Source organism: Terrapene carolina, unplaced genomic scaffold, assembly GCF_002925995.2.
Source record: "Terrapene carolina triunguis isolate 2854851 unplaced genomic scaffold, T_m_triunguis-2.0 Scaffold194, whole genome shotgun sequence".
Classification (NCBI taxonomy): Eukaryota; Metazoa; Chordata; order Testudines; family Emydidae; genus Terrapene; species Terrapene triunguis.
In genome coordinates, this window is record NW_020664545.1 from 5,951,435 (window position 1) to 5,963,892 (window position 12,458).

The 12,458-nt window shown below is 51.6% G+C and overlaps 1 protein-coding gene across 1 annotated transcript; it reads left to right on the forward strand.

Moving 5' to 3' along the window:
• The first annotated feature begins 2,107 nt into the window (after window positions 1–2,107).
• ODF3L2 (outer dense fiber of sperm tails 3 like 2) lies at window positions 2,108–11,755 on the forward strand. The gene is made up of 4 exons (XM_029912283.1): window positions 2,108–2,113; window positions 8,846–9,012; window positions 9,867–10,068; window positions 10,692–11,755. Exons 1-4 carry the CDS (start codon window positions 2,108–2,110, stop codon window positions 11,202–11,204), a joined length of 888 nt encoding a protein of 295 aa, XP_029768143.1. The 3' UTR covers window positions 11,205–11,755.
• Window positions 11,756–12,458: the final 703 nt, after the last annotated feature.

The window sequence follows — 12,458 nt, forward strand, 5'->3', positions numbered from 1 at the left end:
TAGACATCATCATCATTTTGACCATCTGGCCCTTGGCCGTTTTAACTGCATGCACTCAGCTTGGTTTCTTGTGCGGAAACAGGGTCTGCTCATCTCTTTTGTTACGTGGGGCTGTCTTCCTCCTTGACTTCAGTGGGGTTACATCGGAGTAAGAGGGGGCAGAAGGTGTCCCTCTGTGTCTGAGTTCTGGACCCATTTCTCTATATAATGTAGCCCCCCACTCCAATACAGGAAACATTAATAGTCCTGTCCATTTATCATGCGGAAGGATGCCACCCATTAGCACGAGCTACCGGGGGAGCTGTTCCGTGCCAGCAATTCAGGCCCACAGAAGCAGTTTTAGATAGGGGAAATAAAGAATACCTTGTATGTCGAAAGCACAGGGGACGCGTAAGGAGGCAGGATGAAATTACCCAATGCTGGAATTTGGCCTGGACACCAGCATTAAGCCTCCAAATCCTTACCTAAAAGGTGCCATCAGATAAAAGGAGGGCAGGTGCCTCGTAGTGTTGTAACAATTAAGTCTATAACTTTTGCCCGCTTAGGAATTAACCATGAAAAGTAGGTCAAGTTAGTTTCAATAATGAACGTTATAAACGGTGCAAGGAAACCAGACAGAGACTAAATTAATCCAAACAAAACTGCCCACTCCTATGGTTCAAGGACTGCATTGAGGTTGGACTTAAGAAAATGTGGAAATGAAGTCCAATAGGAAGTTCAATGTGTCCTTATAGAAATAGTTTAATTGTTGTGCAAAATAATGAGGAGATGAAGTAGGCCACTAGGATCAGCTGAGGATTGGGCCCAGCCTTTACTTCAGCAGGGGGGGAAAGGGCAGATTTCCTGCAGGATAGCAATGTTCTTCCGAGCTGCAGCTGCCTTTCTGCACAGAAACTCCAGGGGAGTGGGGTTGTTTGGCTGGCTGTTGTTCGGGAAAGCTATATTTGTGGGGCTGGGTCACAGGGTCACAGCAGCATCTGAGCTACATTCCCACCGGCTGTCTGCCTGGAGTGACTAAATGTGCTGCATTAAAATTAGCAGCTGACAATTAAGCCTGCCGCTGGGAACCTGCTCCAAGTGGTGAGTCATGCATAGTGATGGATGTACCATACCTGCTGCTTTGCGTCTTGTCTCCCCACCACAGAGTCCAAGCCCTGGCAACGCGGGGTGCTAATGGTGCAGGCAGGCAAGTACTCCAGCTTCAGCTCCTTTGTCTCCCCTCCCCCCCGGCGGATGGGAAAACCCATTCATTGGGGAAACCCATGGTGCTCGCCCCCTTGATGGGCCTGCTAAAAGTGGGATGTTGTTGCTATGGTTATTTGGTATTTTTGTGGTCAGGGTAAAGTGAGAGCTGCTTTTAAACTCCTGTTCTTCCACCGCAGATCTCAAAGCTCTCCACAGTGAACGCAGACCCGCTGCAAGACGGAAGCATTTGCAGCTATTCCACAGCTGTGTAGGGCTTCACCATTGTCACTGCGCTGCCTTCGGAAGCCAGTCAGAACATCCCAGCAGTACCACCTACCTAGCTATGGTACGTACTTCTAGTACCACTGGCACAGTTCGGGGCAGCTGCTCCTGTATTCCTCCTGGGTCCAGCAAGGACTCTCCCTCTCTGGCTGTGGGCTGTCATGGCCGTGGAGACACGTGTCTCCCTCCCTTCTGACCAGGATATCTCCAGCCTGAACAGGTCCCTGCCTTCACGGTGTTCTTCTCAGCAAAAGGCAGGCTACGGAAGCAAGCTTCTCTTGCTTTCTCTTCAGAGACTAACAACCCAGCAATTGCCAACAGTATCTAAGTTATCACACAGTTCTTAATAAGCAGCCATATTTTATTCTCAAGGGACTACAGAGAAAACTTATTAAAAGCAACAGAAGAACCTATCCGCGTACTGTTACCCGAAATTGGGCCAGCTAGTAAGCTTAGGGAGGACTAATGACCCACCAGAGTTTGGCAGAAAGCAGCATGTTTATTATTCTGATAGCTAAGCTCAAAAGAAGGGGGAGGGGGGGGTCACACTCACACACTCACACTCCCAGGACAGGCACGGCACTGGAGATGTCAGGATCCTTCAAGGTAAGTGTCCCACAGCGCAGCGATGGACGGGGCGATGAAGGTAAGTCTTCCCAAGGCACGATGGATTGCAACGCGGCGAGCCACTGTCCAGGCAGTCCGGGAGAAGGGTCTTCATGGGAGGTACAATCTTGTGAGTGCACTGCCGAGCACATGGCCTCTTCCCCTTTTAAGGTCCTGCTCCTCATGGCCTGCGACTAGGTAATAGACTTTAAGGTCAGAAGGGACCATTATGATCGTCTGGTCTGACCACCTGCACAATGCAGGCTACAGAATCTCACCCACCCACTCCCGCAACAAACCCCTAACCTATGTCTGAGCCACTGAAGTCCTCAAATCATGGTTTAAAGACTTCAAGGTGCAGAGAATCCTCCAGGAAGTGACCCGTGCCCCACGCTGCAGAGGAAGGCGAAAAACCCCCAGGGCCTCTGCCAATTTGCTCTGGAGGAAAATTCCTTCCCGACCCCAAATATGGCGATCAGCTAAACTCTGAGCATGTGGGCAAGACTCACCAGCCAGACACCCAGGAAAGAATTCTCTGTCGTAACTCAGATCCCACCCTGTCTAGTGTCCCATCACAGGCCATTGGGCATATTTACCGCAAATAGTCAAACTAGAGATGACTTGGCTGCGTCTGGTTGGTCACACTCCACCTTGGACAGTGTCCATGCAATGGGTGTGTGAGCGCTGCCTAATTAGAGTCCCAGACACCATAGGCACCAACTTTTCCCAATGCCGGTGGGTGCTCGCGCCCCCCAGTCCCTGCCCTGACTCCACCCCTGCCCTGTCCCCATTCCAACCCCTTCCCCAAAGTCCCTGCCCCAACTCTGCCCCCTCCCTGCCCCTATTGGACCCCTCCACTTCACAGGTATTCAAAGAGGGAGAGGAGATGAAAGGGGGGAAGGTGTAACAGACCTTTTGAACATACAGGTTATACAGAGCATACAGATCACTGCTGCTCCTACAGATCACTGCTGCTGCTACTAAACTGGTCCGAGATCCCGCCTCTCCAACATGGGCACTGGCAGGGATTTTCACCTGGTTTCAAGTTCATCACACCCTCAGCTGAGAACCATCACAGCCTGGAAAAGTTTCGTTCACCCTTTAGAGGTCTTTGAACTGCCCATGAAGAGGCAACAATGAGTCTCTGCTTCAAAAGGCTGGATTTGAGGTGGGTCATTTGCATTTCCTTCACCCACCCCCCCAAGTATTTCCTAGGAAATACACTTTGCTCATATTGCCCCCCCCCCGCCCAAGTCCTCTGAAGTCCCTAATATCTTCCAGAGATTTCATTAATCGTGTCCTCTCGCCTAAAGAGGTTCCATACAACCCCACGCTAGCCCATGAACATTTGCGTTTTCACGACAACGGACTCCCAAAATCCTTAACCTTCATTCCATGAGGTTTAACATGATTCCATGAGGTTCGGCCAGGACACTACTGGATCTGTCCCAACTACTTATTACCTGTAGGATCTGAGCACCTCACAATCCACGTGACACTCAACTTGGAGAGGTTTCCGAGTTTCTAAAATAATGAACCACCCTGGCATGTCGAACAGCTGGCTCAAGCTGGACCCTAGGGTCTGGGACCCTCCTGCCTCGCGGGGTCTCAGAGCTCAGGCTCCAGCCCAAGCCTGAACGTCTACATGGTAATTTTATAGCCTCGCAGTCCAAGCTCCATGAACCTGAGTCAGCTGATCCAGGCCAGCTGCGGCCTCACTGCAGGTCTTTCATCGCAGTGTAGAGGTACCCTTTGTTGTGCTCTGCTCTCTGCCAGCCCCGCTCTCCCTCTCCGGGCCTAGATGCCGATTCTCTTTGCTGTCGTTTGCACCACTGCGTCATTGGCGCAAACCAAATCAGCATTTGACAGATGTGGAGAAATTGGAGAGGGTCCAGAGAAGAGCAACAAGAATGATTAAAGGTCTTGAGAACATGACCTATGAAGGAAGGCTGAAAGAATTGGGTTTGTTTAGTTTGGAAAAGAGAAGACTGAGAGGGGACATGATAGCAGTTTTCAGGTATCTAAAAGGGTGTCATAAGGAGGGGGGGAGAAAACTTGTTCACCTTAGCCTCTAAGGATAGAACAAGAAGCAATGGGCTTAAACTGCAGCAAGGGAGGTCTAGGTTGGACATTAGGAAAAAGTTCCTAACTGTCAGGGTGGTTAAACACTGGAATAAATTGCCTAGGGAGGTTGTGGAATCTCCATCTCTGGAGATATTTAAGAGTAGGTTAGATAAATGTCCATCAGGGATGGTCTAGACAGTATTTGGTCCTGCCATGCCGGCAGGGGACTGGACTCGATGACCTCTCGAGGTCCCTTCCAGTCCTAGAAGCTATGAATCTATGAGCCATTTTACCCTGGTGTAAATGACCACACACCGGAGAGGGCAGTGGGGAATTTGGCCCCAGGTCTTTTCCTTTGCAGGGTGTTTCATTGCCGTAGTTTCAGCTGCCAGTGACACCAAAAATCACAAGCGCCCAGGAATGGGGGTATTCTTGCACCCGCATTAACTCTCCCGTCTCCTTCGCTGGTTCTGCACTCTGCTCCTCTGAGCCGTCATGACACAGGTCAGGAGCTGGGACTCTCCACTTGCCATGTCCAAGGGAGTCCCTGGCTGCTGATCCTCCACAATCCGTGCAGGCCAGCGATCCAGCACCCACCCCACACCGTACAAAGGAAAAGGGCCAACCTCTGCCCCAAGCACCAGCCTCTCGGACACCTGACAAGTCCCAGAAGCATCAAGCGGACGGCAGCAACCTAACCCCGCCAAGCACGGTGTGGATTTCTCGGCGCACCAGGCAACGCTTCCCCATGCTGGCTGCGCTCATCAGAATCTAATGCGCCCTCCTGACCCCCTCGGAGAGCAGCTGGGGAACAGAAGGCGTCATGCTCCAGCGAGCAGGGCAAAGCAGCTGTCTCGCCATCGGCCTGCAGGGTTGCTAAGTGGGCATCAATCTTGCATCACTGGTCGAGTGTGTGTGGGGGATAAGTTTACAATGTCACCCCCGGTCCCTCCTCCATGGGTGTCTGCTTTCAGCGAGCGCTCTGTGTCAAGCGACCAGTGGCTGTCACCAGTGCTGATGGACTAACACTTCCCCGCAGCAGGGATCCAGCAAGCGTCTCAGGCTGGGCTCCTCTGGGAACACCCCACTGCCAGGGTCTTTTCTCTCCTGCATCCCTGCAGGGCGGTTTTATCAGAGCAGACAGAAATCCCCGCCTGTTAGCATTCGTGCTCAGGATCAGCAGTAGCTTTGGAGCTGGGGGAGAGCAAGAGACGGGGAAGAGAGCCCGGCCCGATAAAGGATTGGTTCCGTTTGTGCATCCGCGCCGTGTCCGGGATGGCAGAGGTGGGGTGGAGAAAGGCACCTACCATCGCTGCTCATGAGACCGGTATGCTTGCTGTGAAGCCCCCGGTTCCCTTTGGCGTGGGGCGAGAGTGTAAGCAATGAGGAGCAGGTCTGTCTTTTTATGATGTGTCTGTACAGTGCCTAGCACCGGGGGCCTCGATCTTTAGGTGCTACTGTAAATAAATTAATAAATAACTTCAGAGGGACTGTCATTTCCTGTACATTTGTACGGCCCTTAGCAAAATGGGAAGCTGACCTAGAGGTGCTACTGTGCCTCAGTTTCCCCATCTGTAAAACAGGGATAATGATTTTGACTTCCTTTGCCAAGCATTTTGAGATCTGCTGATGAAAAGGGCTATATAAAAGTGAGGGATTATTATTGTTATGACTGCAATATACATCATTAAAATAATGGATGATAGCAATGAATCTCCTGACTTTGGGCGGGCAGCCCAGCAAAGGAACTTTATGAAACCTACCTGGAAATTGCTCCTTTAGAGAATCAGATTTGAGAGAGTGTTTTTTTGTTTGTTTCTGTTTTAAAGATCCTGAAAGGTCTGGATATGTTTATTTCTGAGATGGGCCCATCCCAACCGCACCACAGCGCAGCTGGCCTGGGGCAAATTCCTGGCCTGCTTGGTGCTTCAGTTTCCCCATTTGTGAAAAGAGGGATTGTAAAATTGACCTACCTCACAGCAGGGACAGAGGGGATGTGGTGAAGCTGAAATGTCTGTTCAGAGCTGCTGTCAAGATGTCAAGTGTCCCATAAGTGCTAAATCGTTAGAAATCACTGCTGGAAACAGGAGCTGGTGGGAGGTAGTTGGTCTTGGTTCTGTAACATTTCTGTTCATTACAGTGCTCTGGATTCAGGCAGCACTTTCCTTAGTGCTGTCACTTCACTCCTCTTGAAGTAGGAGCTGCAGGCGTTTCGATGACTGGCTTATGAAAGATGCTTTAGTTCCACCGTTGCTTCTGTAAGCGCGTGTGTATCCGCTGCTGGAATTCTATCTGTTCCCTTCTCAAATTGGTACCCCAACACTGCATCCTTGGACAGCAGAGAAACTCCGTTTCTTAGGGCATGGCTGCCTCTCATGTCGATGTACCTGAGCTAGCTTTAATGTAGCTGGCAGCAGTGAGTTTCAGCACATGTATCATTGGGCATGCCTGCCCTGTAGCGCCCCCTTCTGGCAAAGCATGGTGCTGCGAGCCCTGCCCTCAGTTTACCTTCTTCAGGGGCTCCTTAAGTCACCTCCTCCAGTCCAGAGTCGTTAAAACATTCTCCTTCTGGGTCTAATTTACAATTCACAACAACACACAGTCCTGCAGGCCTTCCCCCACTCCACCCTCCTCTTCCCTGGGCCATTCCCCAGCTGGAGTCTCCCCCCCCCACTTCCCCGCCCCCCTCCACTCCACCCTCCCTCTTTTCCCAGGAGAGGCTCCAAGCCTTTCAGCTCCACCCTAGCTCTTGCCTGCTCTTTCTTTCTTTCTTTCTATGGCAAAGCAGAGTTGGCTGAAAAATCTATATCTAAATCTAACTACTTAGTGGTTTATAGTCTCTCATTCTGCCCTGGGTCTTCCAGCAGGCAATGGTACAACACCTTTCTAATACTACCCCAGTTCCCTGATATTTTCACCCCCGTTTCCTCTTCCTGTTTCCCCCCTTTATAAGGCGCCTTCCATAAGACCAATTTGGGCAGCAGGTAATGAGTCACACGTGCCCACTACCTCTTAGAGGGCAAGTCACCCTGAGCTAGCTTGCTAGCCCTGCAAGTAATTACCCAGGGTTCCAGGTGGGCTTGTAGGAGTCCATGTTAATACGGCCCCACTGTTCCAGTACCCGAGCTAGCTAGATCAAAGCGAGCTCAGGTAGGTCTGTGTGAGCTGCAATCACAGTCTGTGATTGGAGACTAGACATGCCCTTCGTGGCGGTACATCCCCTGCTCAAAGGCTGCACCAAATTGGAACTTCAGCTGTGTGCCCTGCACGTAAAATACGGACCCCCCCCCCAAACCCTGATGCTGAAACAGCTTCAAATGGAAGGCGATTGCTCTAACAACATATGCGAATTAATAGATTAGTATGAATTATTTGTTATTGTAGCACATAGGAGTGCCCGCCATGGGCCAGGACCCGATGGTGCTAGGGGCTGTACAGATACAGAAAAAGACAGTCCCTGTCTCAGAGAATCGCGTCGTCAATCTCTCTTCTGATGTGACAGCATCAGGGGTTCTGTGCGGACAGCAATCGGCAACTTCCTATATGAAAACTCCACCGGGCTGAAGCAATATAATAATGTTTCTCCGGTGCCTTTGAATCTGAGCATCTCAGCGTGCTTCGCAAACACGAAATAATTTCATTGTCAAGTCCCCCTTGGAGGATAGAGAACTCTCACAGTGTCTGCGTTAGAGGTGGGGAAACCGAGGCACAGAATGGTTGAGCAACTTGCCCAAGGTCCTCCTTGGAGTCAATGGCCGAGTCTGGGGAAGTACGCAGGAATTCCTAGCTTTTTTCTTCTAATCACCAGCTCGGACTCATTTCCAAGAGTTGGGCACAGAACCCAGGCATCCTAGCGCTCAGTCCTGGGTTCAGATCACTAGCTAACGCTCCTTTCCAGCGCGAGGGACAGAACGCCGCAGTCCTGGCTGCTTCTGCTCTAACCACTAGGCTACATTGCTGATGGCAGTCTGGTTTTCTGACACATTATTAACTCATGTGCATTTTGTTGGTTTGTGCCAGGCCCTGGGCCGGGACAGTACCGTCTGCCTCCTACTGTCTGATTTGTCAACCACGACTACACCAAGTTAACCAGCCCAGCTTATTCCTTTCACAGGAGACTCAACAATGGCAGTAAGTCTTTGTGACCCACTCTCTCTCGAGACACAGTATCCAGTGTCACTTCACCCACCTCCCAGCCCTTCCTCCGAGCATCCGCTCAGGCACTGAGTCCAAGATCAGTATGTGTGTGTATACCGCACCCATGTGTGTATACCTCCCCTCCATGTGTATATATGGCCCATATGTGTTTGGATCCCATCTCTGTGTGTGTACCCCAGTGTGTGTGTGTGTGTGTGTACCCTCCAAGTGTGGGTTTGTCTGTCTGTTTATATCACCCATGTGTGGGTTTGTGTCCTGCCTGTGAGTGTTTATCACCCATCTGTGTATGTGTGTTTTCTCTGTGTGTGTGTATCACTCATGTGTGTGGGTATATCACCCGTGCATGTGTTCTGTGTGTGTATCACCCATGTGTGAGTTTGTGTTCTGTGTGTATGTGTGTGTTTTCTCTGTGTGTGTGTATTACCCGTGTGTGTGTGTGTTCTGTGTTCTGTGTGTGTGTGTGTGTATCACCTGTGGGAGTGTGGGTGTGTTCTCTGTGTGTGTGTGTGTGTTGCCCATATGTGGGTTTGTGTTCTCTGTCTGTGTCTAGGAGAACTTCTTGCACACGGATCTTTTGTGCTTTGCCATTGTGTACAGTTTTGCTGTTACCATGAGTGTGCCGGAACAGGGCAACTTTGAAGCTGCATTATCTCAGCTGACCAGGCGGAGAGCACAGCCACCTGACGGCTCTTTATTTCCAAAACAAGAATGCACAGGGTGAAGCAGGGAGCCAGAGCTGAGAGGCCAAAAGCACATTACTCTCAAGATCAATAGGATTTGTAATTAAAACCAATACACCTTTTGTCCCTGCACCATACCCCTCCTGGCCAAACTGCATCCCCTCCCCGTTCTGTCAGAGCGTGCCGCTTCCGCCGGGTCATTGAAATGCAGGCCCACGACCATCAGGGGCTTCTGTCACTCATCTCTGAATGCAGCTGTCACGCTGTCCTGACCTTAGCCTCAAAGCAGTGAGCCCCACTGGCCTGGCATTTTGAAAAGCTGTCGCTACTAAAAATGACAGAAGCGTGCCCGATTAGTGGAGGTTATGACTGCACGTACCCAGCAGCGTTGTGACAGCTAGTTGTAACAGGCACTCTTCAGCTGTGGATCTCAACGAACTGGGGAGTAACTTTATTCCCATTGTACAGCTGAGGAAACTGATTTTCCTAAGATCAGGAGCAGCAGAACCAGGGCTAGACACCTGCCCTCCCCTGCAGCCCTGTCAAGCTCTTGATGTTGCTTACAAATGATCAAAGGCCTGGATCTGAGTTCATAGTTGCGGCTTTTATACGGATGCAATTCCACTGACTTGAGTGGAGGTCTTGATTTACACCGGTGTACGTGAGTGGGAATCAAAGACCTTTATTTACTCCAGCGTCATTCCCCAGGAGGGGCCGGAGTCTGATCTCAGGCCAGCATAAATCCAGAATGACTCCATGGAAATCAGCGGGATTATAACAGTGTAACAGATCAGAATATGGCCCAGTTGGGATGCGCAATCCAATTAAGATGTGACCGACAGGCCCATGACCAAATTCATCCCTGGTACAATCCCACTGAAGTTACATCAGGCATGAATTTGGCCCACTCCGTAGGAGAAAGCGCTGGCCTATCTTCCCAGCCGCCCCATGGCTCTATGCTTTTCCCTTTTGTTGTCAGTGTACTTTAAAGACTCAAGCCCAGGTCCCTGCTATTACGTGGACCCGCAACTCACTCGCTTTGGCAGGAGCGGAGGCCCATCCTATTCCATGCTGGCGAGATCAAAGACCCTGGGTGAGTGGAAGAGCATCAAAAGCCTCCATTGGGCTAGGAGTTGGTGGGGAGCACACGGGTGGCTGGTTTGGTCGCGTCAGCAGCTCTTTGGGTTGCTTTTAAATTGAATGTAGTGCTGGTTCGGCAACCCCGGGCCTCTCTTTATCCTCAGGGCAAGCCACTCCTCCGCCATTGTTCCTCGCGGGAGCCCCCTAAGGGTGAGAATGGCCCATTCAGCCCTGGGCTGAGGCTGTTTCCAGGGGCGAATCAGTGCCAACTCTGGGGTCGGCTTTGGTGCAGCAGACACCATGGGTCAGGTTTTTGGTGCAGCAGAGGATGGCCTGTGACGGCCAGTTCATTCAGTTGCCTGACCTGGTAGGAGCGGGCATTCCTGCCCCACCAGGGCTGGATCGGAAGTGGCTATGCAGAGCTGAAAGGCCTCTCCTGGTGCAACAGGAACTGGCCCCCAGTGGAGGCAGGAGACCAGACGACTAGCGCGCTCTGGCCTGGGAAATCCTAGACTCCACACCGGCAGCAAGCCACATCCAGCGTTATCGGGGTGACATGACGCGGTGCTGGGCACGAGCTCCTGTTCCTGACTGCGCCCAGCTTTAGCGTTTAATGCTGTGTCTCCTTCAGTGCAGCCACGGACCCCTGGGCCAGGCAGGTACAGTCCAGAGAAAGCCCCACCTGTCACCCAGCGCAGGCCGCCGTCTTTCACCATGGGATCTCGTACCAAGTACCGGCGGGTGGATCCCGTCCCTGCCCCGAACAGCTACACTCTCCCCTCGCTGCTGGGCTCCGGGGTCCCCAGCAAACCGTCCAGCCCTAGTGTCACCATCTCAGGGCGGAACAAACATGGTGGCTTTTCTGAGGACTTGTCCCAAACGCCCGGCCCCGGCCATTACAACAGGACAGATCCCAACACCTACTTGCACCGGGCACCCGCCTTCTCCATTCGGGGGCGACGCAGTGCGCCCGGGGCCGCCTTCCGGACACCGGGGCCTGGAACGCACAGCCCCGAAAAGGTGACCGCCCACAGGACAAGAGCCCCAGCCTACTCCCTGGGTGTCCGGCACTCCGAATTTGTCACTCCTCTCATTGTGGATGTTTCCCAGTGGGGCAGCAATTCCCTGGCGTCAGGTCACCGGCCTTGATTTACCTTCCCTGCCTTGATCTACTGGATCTCCAGTGACTCAGACTGGAAGCTCTTCGCTTTGCCCCCAGCCCATGCCAAGCAGTCCTGGGAGAGCTTCCAAGCAGCGGCTGCGCCAGCACTTGAGACATTTAAAACTGGGCCCGTCCAAACCCTGTGGAACTGTAGGGAACCACCCGGCACTGCTCTGCAGCGGGAGAAGTTTTCCTAGGGTTGCCAACCTTCCAGGATTGGCCTGGAATCTCCAGGAATTAAAGATTAATCTTGAATTAACGATTATGTCCTCATGTGATGAAATCTCCAGGAATACAACCAACCAAATTTGGCAACCCTAAGTTTTTTCCGCCTCTGTGATGCTTTGATTCTCTAACAGCCTCCACGAACTGGGTTCTGATCTTCCCTCTTGGAGACCCAAAGTTTCTTTACTAAACGGGTCAACAAAGAAGAATTTCAAAGACTGTGTTTGTATGCAGTGTGGACCTGACGCAGAGCTCTGGGTGGCTCGTAAGCTTGTCTCTCTCACCAACAGAAGATGGTCCAATAAATGATATTACCTCCCCCACCGTATCTCTCTAAAGATATTTTCAGGGCAGGCAGGGGAGAGGGGGGAAAGGAAAGAGGTGCCGCTTTCTAGCCCCCTCCCTGGCATTCCTCCGGGTTCGATTGTCACATTTACTTTCCCACCGTTTATTACTGCTGCTGGTTTTTGCTCTTCTCCCGCCTAAGGCAGTGAAAGTAGGCTGGTTAGTTTCACTTGCAGTATCTAGTCAGTTCCCTTTCAGGTTCTAAGGCAGTACCAGGCCTTTGCGTTTGGGTTTACAGCCCTGCAGGGGGGACCTTTGCAATCCACCCCCTGGGCCCTGATGAATGGAATTATTTCTGTTGTAATAGGTTTTTAACCCCACCTTTCCCCTGTGTATTTTTAACAACGTTTGGGCCTGAGCTATTCACTAGCATCATTTATAACGTACAAAAAAGTTTCCAAGGGTGACAGAGGTTCTTCAGGTTCAGAATAAATTTACTAACCAACGAAAGACAAGATGTTGAAATTCTGCCTCCCCTGCTGCATCGCAGCTCTCCACCCCCACGCCCTAGGTTTCTTGACCTTTCTGCACTAAACCACACCACCCTGCTAGCCCTCACACAGAGCTGTCAAGTGTCAACACCACTGGCGTAGGCGCCTCCTTCCCTGTTCCTTCCTGCTCAGCCACTGACACCCCGTGAAGGACCGCAGCACAGACCCTTCACTGGTGTC

Excerpts from the sequence above, each read along its gene's own strand:
- ODF3L2 (XM_029912283.1), top strand. Across the intron at positions 9,013-9,866 it reads CCAAAACAAGAATGCACAGG|GCATGAATTTGGCCCACTCC; the intron begins GTGAAGCAGGGA and ends AAGTTACATCAG. Across the intron at positions 10,069-10,691 it reads GGCGAGATCAAAGACCCTGG|CCACGGACCCCTGGGCCAGG; the intron begins GTGAGTGGAAGA and ends CCTTCAGTGCAG.